Genomic DNA, 16,794 nt, shown 5'->3' with positions numbered 1-16,794 from the left:
TCCTGCCCTCAATCTTTCCTAGTATCAGGGTCTTTTCAAATGAGTCAACTCTTCACATCAGGTGGCCAAAGTATTGGAGTTTCAGCTTCAACATCAGTCCTTCCAATGAACACCCAGGACTGATCTCCTTTAGGATGGACTGGTTGGATCTCCTTGAGTCCAAGGGACCCTCAAGAGTCTTCTCCATCACCAAAGTTCAAAAGCATCAATTCCTCTGCATTCAGCTTTCTTTATAGTCCAACTCTTATATCCATACATGACCACTGGAAAAAGTTTTATAAGATTGCATTTTATAGATGAAATGAGCAGGTAAATACATGTATTTTAATCTCCTGAAGTTTCTCTTTCACAGTTTTTGTTTCTATCACATTTGCTTGAGGCAGGAATGGACAGGAAGCACACAAATTCTTACCTCATCCTAATGTCACATACATGGCTATAAACTGGCACCTTCTAACTTCCAACATGTTATAAGTTCCTATGATCTTCTTTTGGAGTCAGGGATTCTCCATTGTTACTTTGAAATGTGATATTGTGAAAACAGTATCATATGTCTTTCATACAACTATGGGATAGCAAGTGGACACAATTAAAAACAAAACAGGTTCTTTAAGGAAGAAAAAAGTCAGTTATATATTCAGCTAATACTTAAATGGCAACTTTATGCTGAGCTGCTGGAAACTTACAATATGGTAGGAACATAAGATGTAATTAAGCAAATAGTTACAAAATAAGGCAGCACATATGATATGCCATTTGGTAGGAATAGTAAGTACTATAGAAATTCAGGGGAGGGAGACATTGCTTTCAGTTGGTGTTTCTTCTTATAAGCTCATTTGTTCAATTGAGGATGTACCTATGCATGACTCATGCATCTTTTTTGGAAGCCTGCTTTTGTTAAATGGCCACAGGAATGTTCCTTTCTTTACTCTGTTGCTGGGTATTTCTAGCCTTTCCTATCTCTTCATTCTCCTCATTACTACAGCTCCTGCTGCTGTCTAAAAGCTTTCTCCTCTTAAGCACAGTTATAATTTTTCTCTTTAAAGTGCTGATCCAAAATAATTATGTGGAGGTAGGATTGATAATAACAGTTAGGATAAGGGGAAGAAAGGGAAGCTGTTCTGGTACAGAACCAGGAATCTCATCCCTTATTACAGAAATAGCTCTTTAGCTAGCAGCAAAGGGAGATAATGGAAAGGAGAATCCTCATCTTGCCTGTGTTCCTGTGAAAAATCCATAAATGTGCACCCCCCACACCCTCTTATCTCCTGGAGATTTGCTTCTAGTCACCATCCTGTCCCCATTCTCCCCTGTCTCACAGTACTTCCTTTGGTCCAGAGCCCTGCTGCAGCTCTGAATCTCCTGAAATCTCTTTGAAATCTTACCCTTCAGCCTGGTAGAGCCCCCTTTTCAAGTCGTAGAAGCCAGTGCCATGATGAAGAACTGGCATAGCTCCACTGGGCTATTGTGTTACTATTGCCGGGCCTTCAGTAGGCCCTGGTGCTTACTTGATGTCTCTAGTGGAATCCTGACTCCATTAACACAATTACCCGTGGCAGATTGCTCATATGTAATGTTTAACTCTTGAATTACTATTAATGCTATATGTTCAGAAGCTTTGATTCTAAGAGAAAATGTGTTTTGAGTTTTAAAGTTAAATAATGAGCACTTCTTTTAAATCAGGAGCCACCTATATTGTCAGTGATCTTGGGGTCACAAGATTAGAGTCAAATTCTAGCTGTGTGACTACATTACAGTTATATGGCCTCTATTGGCCAAGGTTCTTGCATAGACTGTAGAGAAGCAGCTGTCTCACAGATGTGGTTTGGAGATGTTAAATATAGTGTATATTAATATGTAAAATCCTAATCAAAGGGATGTGGCATTATGGTGTTAATAATCACTGTGTTAGGCAGAACAAGTTCCTGCCCTTGAGGAACTCATCAGCCAGAGGGTAACACAAGCACGGACGATTTCATTAGAGCACATGGATAAATCCTATGGCAGATATATGTACATGTGATCAGGGGCATGAGGAAGAGCAACTGTAATCTAGAAATGGATAGACAGGGAAAACTTCATGGAGGAGTGAGTTCCTGATCTGGGTCTCAAAGGCTAAGGAAGAGCAGCCTGACAAGGAAGAAGACGGGCATGCCATTCCAGGTTAAAGGAATGACATGTGGGAATATGGCAGATTTAGAAAGCTACATACATGGTTGCAAGTGTGGAGCATAAACTGTTTACTTGAAGTGCCTAATTTGATTATGAGGGCCATTTACCTGACTCTAAAGAGGTAACGTTATTGTACAGTGGTAAACGATTCTAGACATGGACTTGTTCTGAAACCTGGTTTGACCATTTAGTAATAGGTTTTAGCTAATTAAGAACTTCACCTTCATAAACTAACAGGTTCAGTATGATGATGAAAGTACCTACTTCAAAGAGTTGTTGCAGTGGTTTTGGAAATAAGCTTTGCAAATCTCCCAGTGTTTAATAGGAACAGTTTTTTGCTGTCCTGAAAGTCCTTAGAGTTACTTTTCCCCCTGTCATCATTCTATAATCTACTGTTCTAGGTTAACAGTCTAGCAGTATTTTAAACATCATCTTTTGTTCATTATAATGAAATCAAAAACAAAGAATTTGAATGAATTTTAAAGATGGTCTAGCTCAGTTTCATTATTTTTTGTGCTGAGAAATTGAGTTCCTGGGACTGGAATCAGGTCTGTTTTAATTCCAGAGTTCTTTCTGTTGATATTGGGATAAATTGTCCTAGATCACTCAAAGACAACAACCTGTAGCGCTGGTCGCAGTTTCTAGCAGAAACAATAGAATTTTAACAGTGTAGAAACTGACATTTCCATAGCTTTGCAGATAGACTAAAAGAAAAAAATCTATATTTTTAAAGAAATACATTATCCTCCTCTGTCTGCCCTCTGGTGGAAATACTGTTTAGCAAGAGCGCATGAGGCAGTGAGACTTGGATAATAAAGAACTGGATAATTTTTTTAAGTTTACTTTTTAAAAATTGAAGTATAGTTGATTTCCAGATAATTCTTAATAACTCTTTTGCCAACAAAAATTTCTTACACAGAAAAGTTCCTCTTTCTGTTTGAATCTCCTTTCTAAAATGTAAAAATAGATTTTCATAGTAGTTGTCAATTACAAACACAGTCTGCTTCATTTATTTGAGAGAATCTTGTTGAGCACCTTTTGTGTACCAAGTGCTAGGGATAGAAGAGTGAGCAAGAAACTTATGCTTGAGAGGTATAAACAGATGTTAAAACAATAATCATAGAAACAAATAATCATAAATGCTATGTTAAATGCTACGCCTAAAAGTACAGTGTGATGTATGATCGTATAGCAGTGTTTGAGAAGGCTCCCCAAGGAATTAAAGTTTTATCTGCAATATGAAGGCTCAATAAAGTAAATAGGTAAAGGTGAGTCAGAGGGGTGGAGAAAATGAAAGAGGAAACGCCATGTGTGCCAAGACCCCGAGGAAGGGCATAGTATTATCTGTCCTAGGAATCAAAAGACAGTTACTGAATTTGGAGCAGAGAAAGCTAATATACATACAGTACAGGTCCTGGTCCTGAGAAGATACTTACCGGACATTACCAAAGAAACCAAAAAGCATGAGAAAAAGACAATGAAATGAGCCCCCAACCCCCCGCACCCCAAAGCAAACTGTGTGCTCTGTGTTAGAATTTTGTAGTTTTACAGATTCATTGTAAAGAAAATTACTTTAGCACCAGTGTAATTCTCTACTTATCAGATGGAATAATACTAGAATTTGGGTACTTTAAACATGTCTTCTTCTTCATTTGATTTTTCTTCTTTTCTGTCTTATTTCATTGATAATTGAGAGAATATTTTGATGCACTGGAGTGTTTAGGCTTTTGCTGTTGATCAGATGAACAGCCATGGACATGACAGCATCTTATCCTGTTATCTTGGCTGAAGTTTTCGTGTGGGTGTGTGAGGTGCAGCTGTGCTGTCGGTTTCTTGGCAGAGTCTCAGACCAGGCAGTTCTCAGTGCAGTTCGTCTTGAATAGGAAGAAACTTAAAAAAAAAAAAAGCTACTTTACATGTATTAAATTCAGTGGAGAGCACCCAGGGCCTGAACCTTTGGCTGATATTTATTCTAAGTTATTTGGCTAAATGGGTACAGCAGCCTCAGGCACATGCCCAGTCTTAACGGCAGGAACACAAGAAGGAGAGCTCATTTAAAAAAATTGTCAAAGCTGTCTCAGTATAAAATTATCAAATGTTGTATGTTATTTAAGAGTTAATTTTTGTTAATGTTTTGTTTCTGATTTACTTAATGAAAAATGCAGATTGTGAACATCCAGCCTTGCTTGTAAAAGTAAGTTCATACTCAGGAAGATCTCATCTCAGGTTTATCACAGATGGATTCCCACATCTGCTTTTATTGCTCACTTTTTTCCTTTCCTCTCCTTTGGCCTTTTCTGTGATCAGTAAGCATTTTGTTTTTCCACATCTTCAAAGTATGTATGAAGACGAATATGGAGCTCTTCTTTTTTCCAGCACATTCATATCCTTTCCTTTGGATAAACTTGTCTTTGTTCTTCTTGAAGTAGAATGTCTTTAGCTGCTTCCAGTATTTAACTGCTTGTTTATCTCTACTGTTATTTAATATTATTCCTCTCACAGTAGCATAGAATCAGGTCCTGAGGTCAGTTGGCCTGAGTTGAGATCCAGTTCTGCTATTGACTGTCTCGATCCCATTAACTTCTCAGTTTCTTATCTCCAGAATGGAGATAATCATGTTGTGTAAATTTTTGTTTGTTTCTTTATTTTTAAGGCTTAAAGGGAAAAATGCATATAAAGGGCTTAATTCAAAGTAAGTGTCTAGGAGAAGAGATGTTAGTTGTCCTTTTCTTCATGATTTGGAGCCAGTCTCTTAGAATCCAGTAATAGCTATCTTTAGCTCTTTTGGGTGATCTCATTCAGTCTAAAGACCATCTGTATGCTCATGACTCCTAATTTATGTCTCTATTCCTAACCTTACTTTTCTGTAAGCTCAAGATTTGTATATCTGACTGCTCTTGTCTATCTGCACTTAAATATCTGATACATACTTCAAATGTTTAGACATGTTATAATGTCTAAAAATAGAACTTTTGGTCCCTATCACCTGCCCCTACTTGCCACCCAAGTCTAGTCCTCCTCACTCTTTCCTGTCTTAATTAGTGGAAGCACTCTCTGTGCTTCTTTAGACTTTCTTCTGCCTACCAGCTTCCATCCATTTCATCAGAACATCTAAAAGCATTTTCCCCAGAATACGTCCTGAATCTGGCCACTTGTCACTATATCCTCTATTAGAACCTTGGTCCAAGACAGTAACTCCTTTTGCTTGGATAAGGACTGGTCTTATTTCTCTTTGTTTTCAGTCTTGTCTCCCACAATTCATTCTCCACAGTGGAGAGTGCTATTTTAAAAGCATAGATTATTTACTTCTTCCTCTTCTTATTGAAAGATATCCAGAATTCTTGAAAATCTTTTTTGGACTGGCCCTTCTGACTGCACTCTATCCCTCATACACAGCTGGTTCATTCCGTAAGGTTTTTACACCAGCTTTTAAGTCTGTTTGGATTGTTTTTTCTCCAAGATCATCACAGTGTTGGCTCCTTGCAGTTTTTGGGTCTTAAATCAGGTAACAGCTCCTCAGAGAAACTTACCCTGACATCTTTCCTTTCTTTTGTAATAGCTGATCATTATCTGAAATTCTTCCTCTTTTCTTCCTCCTTTTATTAATTGCCCCTGCCTACTCCCAAAAGAATTTGTTTTATGAAGGCAAGGAGTTTATCCGTCTTCTTTACTGCTATATTCCCAGTGCCTAGAATGGAATCTGATACTGAGAAGGTTTATAATGTTATGTGGATGGATGGTTAAATGAAAGGAAGAATGAATATATATCTGGTAAGTTTTTTTACAGCCAGGGAAATAGTAGATTATTTCATCCTGTTCAAATTTGCATAGATGCTTATTTTAGAATTAAACATGCTAATGTTTTGTTCTCTTTTCCTTTATGTGTCCTCTCTGTTCTAGATTGTAAGCCCTTAAGGGTAGGAGGTATGTCTCCATTGTTTTGAGCTTCTCATATAATGCCAAACATTATTTTAGTACTTATTAGTGATTAAATTGAAAATTCAGTCTAACATTGTTATTTCCTGTGAAGTTACAGTAGTGTTATATATGTATGTATATACATATATATAATTTTTATAAATTCTGAAAGCACATGTGTTTAAAATATTCTTTGTTTTTATCTTTTGTAGTTCATAATTGGACCCTTGAGGACACACTTCAATGGTTGATAGAATTTGTTGAACTACCCCAATATGAGAAGAATTTTAGAGACAACAATGTCAAAGGGACAACACTTCCCAGGTGGGTCTTTATTATCCAAGTGTTTTTTTTTTTTTTTCCTACTCCTCGAGAGTAAGGTCACTTTTCAATTAAGTTACTTCTGTGGCTAAGGACTCAAAGAAAATATTATAAATATATCCATTCTTTGACACATGTAAGGTATGAATTTGTAAGTTTTAATCAGTTTTTCTTGCTTGAATAATCAGGTCTTTGAAGAAAATTATTTCTAGAGAAAGTAATTTGAGAATTAGAAGATGGGTCAACTATATCTTTTTTGCTGCTGCTGCTACTGCTAAGTCGCTTCATTTGTGTCCGACTCTGTGCGACCCCATAGACGGCAGCCCACCAGGCTCCCCCGTCCCTGGGATTCTCCAGGCAAGAACACTGGAGTGGGTTGCCATTTCCTTTTCCAATGCATGAAAGTGAAAAGTCAAAGTGAAGTCGCTCAGTCGTGTCCAACTCTAGTGACCCCATGGACTGCAGCCCACAAGGCTCCTCCGTCCATGGGATTTTCTAGGCAAAAGTACTGGAGTGGGGTGCCATTGCCTTCTCCTTAGATAAATCAAAGAACCAACCTCTGAACCTGTGGTAAAAGTAACAAAACTTATTCATTTGATATGAGAAAACCTATTTGAATGGATTAATATACAGATATCTCTTAATTGTTGTTCTTTTAATAACGGCAATAACCACTTAATATTAGAGACAATAAGTTAAATCTCAAAAAAAAGTTTTATTAAACTTTTTAATTTAAACTAAACATTTACTAAAGGTAAATGATAGTAATTATTTTTGAATGTATATTACACAGAGATGCTTTGTATTATCTCATTTAAGCTTCAGGTTAAAATTAAGTATGTACTATTATTCCCATTTTATAGATTGAAGAAACCAAGTCAGAAAGAATTTAGATATTTTGCCCAAGGTAGTATTTGAACCTGGATAGATCTGATACCAAAGTATAAGATGCTAGTTTATCCCTTAGATGTCTGGAATTAATTGTCACTACTTTTCTAAATTATATTTAAAAATTCCGTTAGTTAACCTAATAATCACTAAAGATTTAAATGTTAAAATTTGCAGAAATTTCACTGAAATTTGACCCTTACAAGATTGCTCATGTTCCATTCAAACTTAGATTGTTTCTGTATCAAAAAAGACTTTAATAGTGTTGTCTATTATTATATGCATATTTCTAATCAATTTGCCTGCCTGTATCTTATTTAAGTATACAGCTTTTTTTTGCTTAGAAGTTGGTATTTTAGATCGAGTTGAAAGTTTCCATATCTCCTTAAATGTATTCTGAGCATCAGTATTTCTGATTTTACTGTGCACATGACTATAATGATGAAATTAATGGGGTTAAGAGTCAAATCAGTAAGTTTATATTAAGTATTTTTTATATTCATGGTGCAACTAGATGCTGGAAAGAAGAAAAAAAATTGAGTTCTTGCTTTTTAAATAAGACACATTTCTAAGTTAAAACAGAATAGTAGAGCATTAAGGTGGGATTAGGGTTTTTTAAGTTGTTTATGTTAACCCTGTGACTTATACAACTTTTCTTATGTGGTCCTTTGGAAAGTTTCTTTACATAATAACAACATGAAATAAACAGGCTGCTCAATATTTTGACTGTACATGTTATGGCCACTTTTCTTGTTTTAGTGAAGTAAACATTTTCAGTTTTTTAGTCACTAAGTCACGTCAGACTCTTTTGTGACTCCATGGCCTGTAGCCTACCAGGCTCCTCTGTCCATGGGCTTTCCCAGGTAAGAATACTGGAGTAGGTTGCCATTTCCTCCTCCAGGGGACCTTCCAGACCCAGGGATCAAACCTGCATCTCCTGCATTGCAGGCAGATTCTTTACCACTGAGCCATCTGGGAAGCCTGAAAGTTATCAGAGATAACCTCAAATTCTGGTAGAATTGTTGAGATAACATCACACTTAATCAAGATAAGTTTTTCAAAATAGTGAACATGTTACTACAGAAGAAAACTTATAAATGTAGAAGTTCAACTTTTAGGTCAGCCTACTGGTGCCTTTTTGAATGGAGGGGAAAGAAAAACTGGCATAGTCTTCATCAAGCCCCTTTTATGTGGTGATAGAGATTAGAGGAGTCCATTCAAAGGGGCAGTAGCAATTAATTACCTAAGTCACAAAGCTTTTTGTAGTGTAACTGTAGATATAAGAGCTGTTTGTAAGAATGTATAAGAAATGTATTACACATTCCAAATGTACACATACCTACAGTAATTCATTATTTTGTTTCCTTTCTGTGACCTTAAAATACTATTACATGTGTAGTAGGTAGGTAAAACTATGTTCGTTTTCATGTCATGGTTATCTTAAGCCTTTTACTGTATTTTCTATATTCTGTAATTCTGTTACCAGAGCTTATACTAAGGCTCTCTTCACCTGACACATGCCTCCTCATTCCTTTCAGACCTGTGTGAACTTCCCTGACATCCTCACCCACTCAGGTAGAATCCCTTCCACCTCTGGACTCATATTGAACTTTGCATAAAATTCTCTTTTATAGTTTCGTTTTTACTACATCTCATTGTCTCTCTTAAATTTTGTGTACTGATAGTATTGCTATTCATTCTTGCCCCCATCCATGCATTCATTCATCTATTACATAAACATTTATCAAGCATCTACTTTTGCCAAGCACCATGCTAGGTTTGGGGATAAAGAGATAAGACACAGTTTGCCTTCAGGCACTTTAATAAGTGTCATATTAAAGATGTGACAAGAGCTTACACACAAAAGGTTACCCACAGAGATGATGAATGTAGGCATTTTCTATAGGGAAAGTTAGAGTTCTTTACTCTCTAAAGTTTTGTGGAAACCTCATAGGAGTTCTGTAACCTGAAATCTTCCTAAATAAAAGGTTCAGAGTTCAGTCATTGGAATCATAGATAATTGGGATTGTCTTACTTACTAATTGTCTTCTTACTAATTATGTCATCTTGGGCAAGTTACAGCTGCCATAGTTTCCTCATTTATAAAATGGCAATTTTACATATATTATAGAATTTTTTGAGTTTGAAAAGTTCTTGGCACAGTACTCAGCACATAATACATGCTTATTTTTTTAATTGTCATTGTTATTAACAGTTTTATTATTATTATTATACTTTGTGTCATAAAATTCGTCTTTGTATCCCACTTGGTTGATAAGACATCTTAACTACTGGCCTGCTTGGATTGGAAGTCCAAAACAAAGAAATTTTATTTCCTTATTTCACCTGAGCCTTTTGGCACCCTGCAGACTTTCTTCATTGCTAGTGAAATGGTTCTATACTTCTTATTACAAATATTCCTCAATTTATTCCCCCAACCAGCGATGACTTTTTACTTTTCATTTATGACTTCAGTGAACTTTTAAATAGTTTAAATATTAGAATGTAAAGGTACAGGTTTTTAAAATGATATTTATAAAGAAAATGAATATGATCTAAATTGAGAATGATTAAGTCTGCTGTGTTAATAAGTAAATTGCTTACAATTTTCTTGTTGTTTATGAAATGATGGTAAAATGCCAGAGGTAATTTAATAATCATAAAATATTTTGAATTTGATAAATTTCTGAATCACATTAATTTATAGCATAAAGAAACCTTAGAAAAACAAAAACATCAATATAGCAATGAAATTATTGACATACAGAAGTCTTTGCACTGCTGAGCTTGCACTGAAAAGGTTTTTGTTGCATATAGTAAAGTATTAAATTGCACTTGGGTGAACTCTTAAAGTAATCATCACTAATATATATAAGTATTAAGTGTGTTGCGGAAATATTTAAATGTACCTCCTAGTAATATTTTTAATATATATATTTTTTTAAATGAACAGGATAGCAGTACATGAATTTTCATTTATGATCTCTCAGTTGAAAATCAGCGACCGGAGTCATAGACAAAAACTTCAGCTCAAGGCGCTGGATGTGGTTTTGTTCGGACCTCTAACGCGTTAGTATTCTCTCGCACAAAATATGATGAAAAAGAGTAATCAGATCATCTGTTGTTATTTAAAGAAGGAAAAAGTAAGAAAGGTAGTAGACCAGAAGAATCCTCTGTTGGGTATAAGAGTATAATACTATCTTAAAAGATTTATAGGATGAGATTTTCTGTCATTGAAATATCCCATGTGGTATTTTCAAAGCTGGTTACTGATGTAGAAAGTTGTAAAACTGTATGTAAGTTGATTAAATTTCTAGATTTAAAACTCTATAGCAGTTTTAATGTTTGTTATTATAGTTCGATATTCACTAGAGTCCTTGTTTTAAAAGGTGCATTCCCACTATCTTGATGACATGAAATAATAAAGCCCAACTGGATTTGATTAATTACCAGGAAAAGGATTTTTAAGATACAGATCAAAAACAGTGGCCCTAGAGGCCTGCTTGAAACTGTATAAAGGAACAGACTATTCTGGCAGAAGCACAAGGTGGAGAATATTCTTTGATTGTTCTGAGGAAGAACATTTAAGAAATTGCTTTGTCATATTTGTAAGGAAAATAAGCCTTCTTCTTTACCTGACAGGAATACTTTCTTCCCAGAAGGGAAGTTTAATTTGTTTACGTCATTTAATTTCAGATTTCAGAAAGCTTTGGGGGAAAATTGTTTGAAGAGTACACATTTTAGAGGAATTTTATTTTTCAAAACGGAACAACTGAGTTAATTCTGGAAAAATGGTTTTCACAAATTATAAATGAAGAAACTAATGTTTATTTTACCTCAGTTTTTAGTTAAGAGGCTTATAGATTTCTATGATACTGCGTTGGGGGTGCCCCTGCTAGGGTTACTGGAGAGGTTTGATGCATTCCATGAGTTTACTGGTGGTTCTGTTTTGGCTCAGGCTAAAAGCAGCTGGTGAAACAGCTGGAACCCCCTTTGTGAGAGTTGGTGGAAATGCACTGTTGGTGGGAATTACAAACCCTAGGAAATAGAACACTATTGAAATGCCAAGCATTCCATGGAGATGACACCCTTTCTAACCTTTTCCTTGTCCTGAGTTTTCAACTGAATCTATTGGGGATTGTCTTTTGTGAGAGTCACTCTAGTTTTTTCATGTGAATTATTGGTTAAAATAGGAATTAAACTATAGCATTTGTCTCTATATACAGGTTGATTGGGGATATTTTTATTTTATTGATCCAAGAACAAACTATTCTGTAAGCCAAACAGTATTATCATTTGTAAAGAAACCAAACTAGTCTCAAAGAATGTTGAAAACAAATGTATTAATAAACAAACCAGTTTAGAAGTTAATGATGCATTACCTTTTTAATGTGTTTGTCTTAGAATTATTACTTGAGTGAATGAACCTTATGGTTGGAACACCCACATTAAGATTATTTAAAAAAAAAAAAACAAAAAACTAGCAGTATCCAGTGAATAGAGATACATTTTAAAGGAGTTTTCACTGAAATCCTTACCAGTTCATGGTATTTGTTGTATAGTTTGAGACTTGTCCCTCTTTTTATTATTATTTCTGGTGATTATAGTTCAGCCTGAATAAGTCTCATATTTGAACCGGAGCCTGAGCTGAACCTCTCAGCCTGAGGCAGAATAAAAACAAATCCTTTTGAAACTTTAGCCTTCTGCCAAAGAGTGAAGAGAGAATCTCTTTCACTGTAGGTGAGGGTATGAAAATATGTAGCGCTGAGGATCTCTGGCATGGAGCATGCTGTTTATCACACCATGTAAACATACACAAACCCTAGGCTTATAAGCATGAGAACTTTTCATTTCTGTGGAGCTCGTCATCTTGTCGAACATGGAAAATATCTCCTTCCTGCCAGAGGTATGGGCAGCTAGGCAGTTTTTCACTGAACACCTATAATCTCTTTGCAATACATCAGATAATACATCATGTTTTATTAGTTACCCTGCATCCCTCAATTGAGCCCCTGCATTCAGAGATAAACTAGGAAATTATTTGACTAGTGGTTTCTGTGTTTTGTATTACTGAAGACAATAGGCCCTGGCTCCTTGCTCCTTACTTTAGAAACAAGTAAGTGTGGGGGTTACATCTATCCCTGGCACCTGTTTCCCTCGAGTCACCCAGATCTCTCTGGCAAAAAACCACCTAAAACATGGCTTGTCATGATCATTTGACCCGTGATTTCTCAACCTTGCCACTATTTGCATTCTAGGCTGTATAATTCTTTGTTATCACCAGAGTGGGAGCAGGAAAGAGATTATCTTGTACATTATTGGGTGTTTAGCAACATCCCTGGCCTCTACCTACTGGATACCAGTAGCAAATAGCCCTACTTCCACTTCCTGAATTGTGACAAGCAAAAATTGTCAAACGTCTGCTGGAGGGAAGTGTCCCTCTCAGTTGAGAATCACTGATTAATCCTAACTAGTTATGTGGCTACATGCTTGGGAAGAAAGCTTTCTGGTGAATGATTAGGGTTTCAGTTTTTGTATTAAAGCATGGCCACTACCTAACTGTCTGAAGGAAGGGAGTTGGGCTGGTGATGGTGATACTCGTTATGACTCTTTACCCCATAGAGGACCATTCCCTGTGTATGTGATTGGAGATACTGTGCTTTTTCAGAATGCCCCAGGATTTTTGTCACTAACTCCTGTACCAGCAGGGGCATAGTGCATCCATGTGGGGTTATCTCTGCCCCCTGTTGTTGTGGTTTAGTTGCTCAGTCATTTCCAGCTCTTTTTTTTTTTTTTTTTTTTAATTTTATTTTATTTTTAAACTTTACATAATTGTATTAGTTTTGCCAAATATCAAAATGAATCCGCCACAGGTATACATGTGTTCCCCATCCTGAACCCTCCTCCCTCCTCCCTCCCCATTCCATCCCTCTGGGTCGTCCCAGTGCACCAGCCCCAAGCATCCAGTATCGTGCATCGAACCTGGACTGGCAACTCGTTTCATACATGATATTACACATGTTTCAATGCCATTCTCCCAAATCTTCCCACCCTCTCCCTCTCTCTCAGAGTCCATAAGACTGTTCTATACATCAGTGTCTCTTTTGCTGTCTCGTACACAGGGTTATTGTTACCATCTTTCTAAATTCCATATATATGCGTTAGTATACTGTATTGGTGTTTTTCTTTCTGGCTTACTTCACTCTGTATAATAGGCTCCAGTTTCATCCACCTCATTAGAACTGATTCAAATGTATTCTTTTTAATGGCTGAGTAATACTCCATTGTGTATATGTACCACTGCTTTCTTATCCATTCATCTGCTGATGGACATCTAGGTTGCTTCCATGTCCTGGCTATTATAAACAGTGCTGCGATGAACATTGGGGTACACGTGTCTCTTTCCCTTCTGGTTTCCTCAGTGTGTATGCCCAGCAGTGGGATTGCTGGATCATAAGGCATGTCTATTTCCAGTTTTTTAAGGAATCTCCACACTGTTCTCCATAGTGGCTGTACTAGTTTGCATTCCCACCAACAGTGTAAGAGGGTTCCCTTTTCTCCACACCCTCTCCAGCATTTATTACTTGTAGACTTTTGGATCGCAGCCATTCTGACTGGTGTGAAATGGTACCTCATAGTGGTTTTGATTTGCATTTCTCTGATAATGAGTGATGTTGAGCATCTTTTCATGTGTTTGTTAGCCATCTGTATGTCTTCTTTGGAGAAATGTCTATTTAGTTCTTTGGCCCATTTTTGATTGGGTCATTTATTTTTCTGGAGTTGAGCTGTAGGAGTTGCTTGTATATTCTCGAGATTAGTTGTTTGTCAGTTGCTTCATTTGCTATTATCTTCTCCCATTCTGAAGGCTGTCTTTTCACCTTGCTAATAGTTTCCTTTGATGTGCAGAAGCTTTTAAGGTTAATTAGGTCCCATTTGTTTATTTTTGCTTTTATTTCCAATATTCTGGCAGGTGGGTCATAGAGGATCCTGCTGTGATGTATGTCAGAGAGTGTTTTGCCTATGTTCTCCTCTAGGAGTTTTATAGTTTCTGGTCTTACGTTGAGATCTTTAATCCATTTTGAGTTTATTTTTGTGTATGGTGTTAGAAAGTGTTCTAGTTTCATTCTTTTACAAGTGGTTGACCAGATTTCCCAGCACCACTTGTTAAAGAGATTGTCTTTAATCCATTGTATATTCTTGCCTCCTTTGTCAAAGATAAGGTGTCCATATGTGTGTGGATTTATCTCTGGGCTTTCTATTTTGTTCCATTGATCTATATTTCTGTCTTTGTGCCAGTACCATACTGTCTTGATTTTGTGACCCCATGGACTATAGCCCGCCAGGCTTCTCTGTCCATGGCATTTCCCAGGCAGGAATACTGGAGTGGGTTGCCATTTCCTCTTCCAGGGGACCTTCCTGACCCAGGGAACGAAACTGCATTTCCTGCATTGCAACCAGATTCTTTACCACTGAGCCACTGGGGAAGCCCCTGCCTCCTATAGGTCTAGTATATCAGGTAGTTATCATAAACTCATTGATTATTTGAAGAAAAAAATTTGTAAAAGGCTGGGGCTTATATATGGGAGGAACATCTTCATATTTTGTTTTTAGATATCTACTACTTTTTAAATTAAGTGACCATGTGTATTGAGATTTTGTGATACTCAGATTAATTTGCCATCTGTAATTCTCTTGATAGGCCCTCCTCATAACTGGATGAAGGATTTTATCCTTACAGTTTCTATAGTAATTGGTGTTGGAGGGTGTTGGTTTGCTTATACGCAGAATAAGACATCAAAAGAGCATGTTGCAAAAATGATGAAAGACTTAGAGAGTCTACAAACTGCAGAGCAAAGTCTAATGGACTTACAAGAGAGGTGAGTAGATAAAAAAAGCTATAAATCTTATGTGGGACCATACAGTTTGTGAATATGTAATATGGGCATGTGCTTATGCATTTGTATTTAGATTGATATATATATCAGGAATTGTGTGTACACTTCATTTCACATTTTTAGAAAGGTCATAATTACAAATTTATTAAAAAGGTATGCATTAGGGAATAAATGGGTAGAAGACAAGTGGAAATCAAATGTAGGTAGAATTACATGTGTAGTTAAATTTTATTTTAAACATGACTTAAATAATTATCAATTTTTGAAAAGTCTTTTTCCTGAAGAGTATTTCCATGCTATTTCTGTATTTTTAGGCCAAGATAAACCAAATAGCTATCTAGTACGTTACCTGATTTTTTTGGTCCAAATTTAAGATTAATAGAAATGGCTGTGAATTTTGATCAAAACATGTATATTATTACTTGATACATATTTATTCTTCACTAAAATAATGAAATTTTGGAAACTTTTGTGAGGAATTTTCATGTTTATTCTGTAAGGCTTGAAAAGGCACAGGAAGAAAACAGAAATGTTGCCGTAGAAAAGCAAAATCTGGAGCGCAAAATGATGGATGAAATCAATTATGCAAAGGAAGAAGCTTTTCGACTGAGAGAGCTGAGGGAGGGAGCTGAATGTGAACTGAGTAGACGTCAGTATGCAGAGCAGGAATTGGAACAGGTATTTACATTTTTAAGAAGAGTTTGTGAGGAAATTTGTATTGTTACTCTGAGGATTTTTTTTTTTTATTTTGTTCAGTCTCCTACATTTTGTTCCATCATATATTCTTTCTTGGTCAGTAATAGGGTCACCTGTTCATATTGTTAGCATTGGGCAGAGTTCATACAGCAAAATACAAAGAACCAACTAAAAGATAAAGTTAGCATTATGTTCACTCATTCATGAAGTCCTAGCCCTTGCCATGTTGTCTTGAGTAAACCCAAGATGTTTATTTAACATCTGTAGTATGTCTCAGTTTCTGACTATAACCTAGTAGTAAAGTATTAGTATGTGTAATGTTAAACTTCTCTGCTCATGTTAATAATCTCTATTAAAAATCCATTTGAATCATGTTAGATGGTTTTAGAACATTCTGTGCTACAGATTTTGAAGTTGTCCAAAAGGTATCCTTTCCAGTATCTGCTTCTACTGTGCATTTACTCAGGATGGAATTCAGGCGTTGCACTATCCTTCAGAGAAGGTGGGGAGGTTGCAGGAGAATATCTTCATAGGTAGATGTATTCGTTTTCTAATTCTGCTACAAAAAATTACCACAAACTTAGTGGCTTAAAACAACACATCATTATTATCTTAGAGTTCTTGCAGTCAGAGTCTAAAATAGGTCTACAAGGCTGCATTCCTTCTGGAGGCTCTGGGGAGGATCTGTTTCCTTGCCTTGTCCAACTTCTAGAGGCTGCCTGCATTTCTTGGCTCATGGCCCCTTCCTTCCTCTTCAAAGCCTGTCCCTCCAACCTCTGCTCCATAATGTCATCTCCTTCTTCTGACTTTGACCCTTTCTTTACTGATAAAGAATCTGAGTAACAAAATGAAGACAAAAAAGTGTGTTCAAGTTTAGAGAGTGACTCGTAAGACAGGGCCAAGA

The 16,794-nt window shown here is 36.4% G+C and overlaps 1 protein-coding gene across 5 annotated transcripts in view; it reads left to right on the top strand.

Annotated features, from left to right (window-relative positions):
• STIM2 (stromal interaction molecule 2) overlaps positions 1 to 16,794 on the top strand; it is a 189,401-nt gene that overhangs the window by 147,912 nt on the left and 24,695 nt on the right. For all 5 annotated transcript variants that reach the window (XM_044946022.2, XM_045166303.1, XM_025290216.3 and 2 more), the window contains 4 exons: positions 6,303 to 6,414; positions 10,253 to 10,368; positions 14,999 to 15,176; positions 15,695 to 15,872. In XM_044946022.2, coding sequence (XP_044801957.1) covers positions 6,303 to 6,414; positions 10,253 to 10,368; positions 14,999 to 15,176; positions 15,695 to 15,872 — 584 coding nt within the window. The remainder of the gene's footprint in view (positions 1 to 6,302; positions 6,415 to 10,252; positions 10,369 to 14,998; positions 15,177 to 15,694; positions 15,873 to 16,794) is intronic.

Source organism: Bubalus bubalis, chromosome 7 (genome assembly GCF_019923935.1).
Source record: "Bubalus bubalis isolate 160015118507 breed Murrah chromosome 7, NDDB_SH_1, whole genome shotgun sequence".
NCBI classification, from domain to species: domain Eukaryota; kingdom Metazoa; phylum Chordata; class Mammalia; order Artiodactyla; family Bovidae; genus Bubalus; species Bubalus bubalis.
This window is presented reverse-complemented; position numbering and strand designations above follow the sequence as displayed.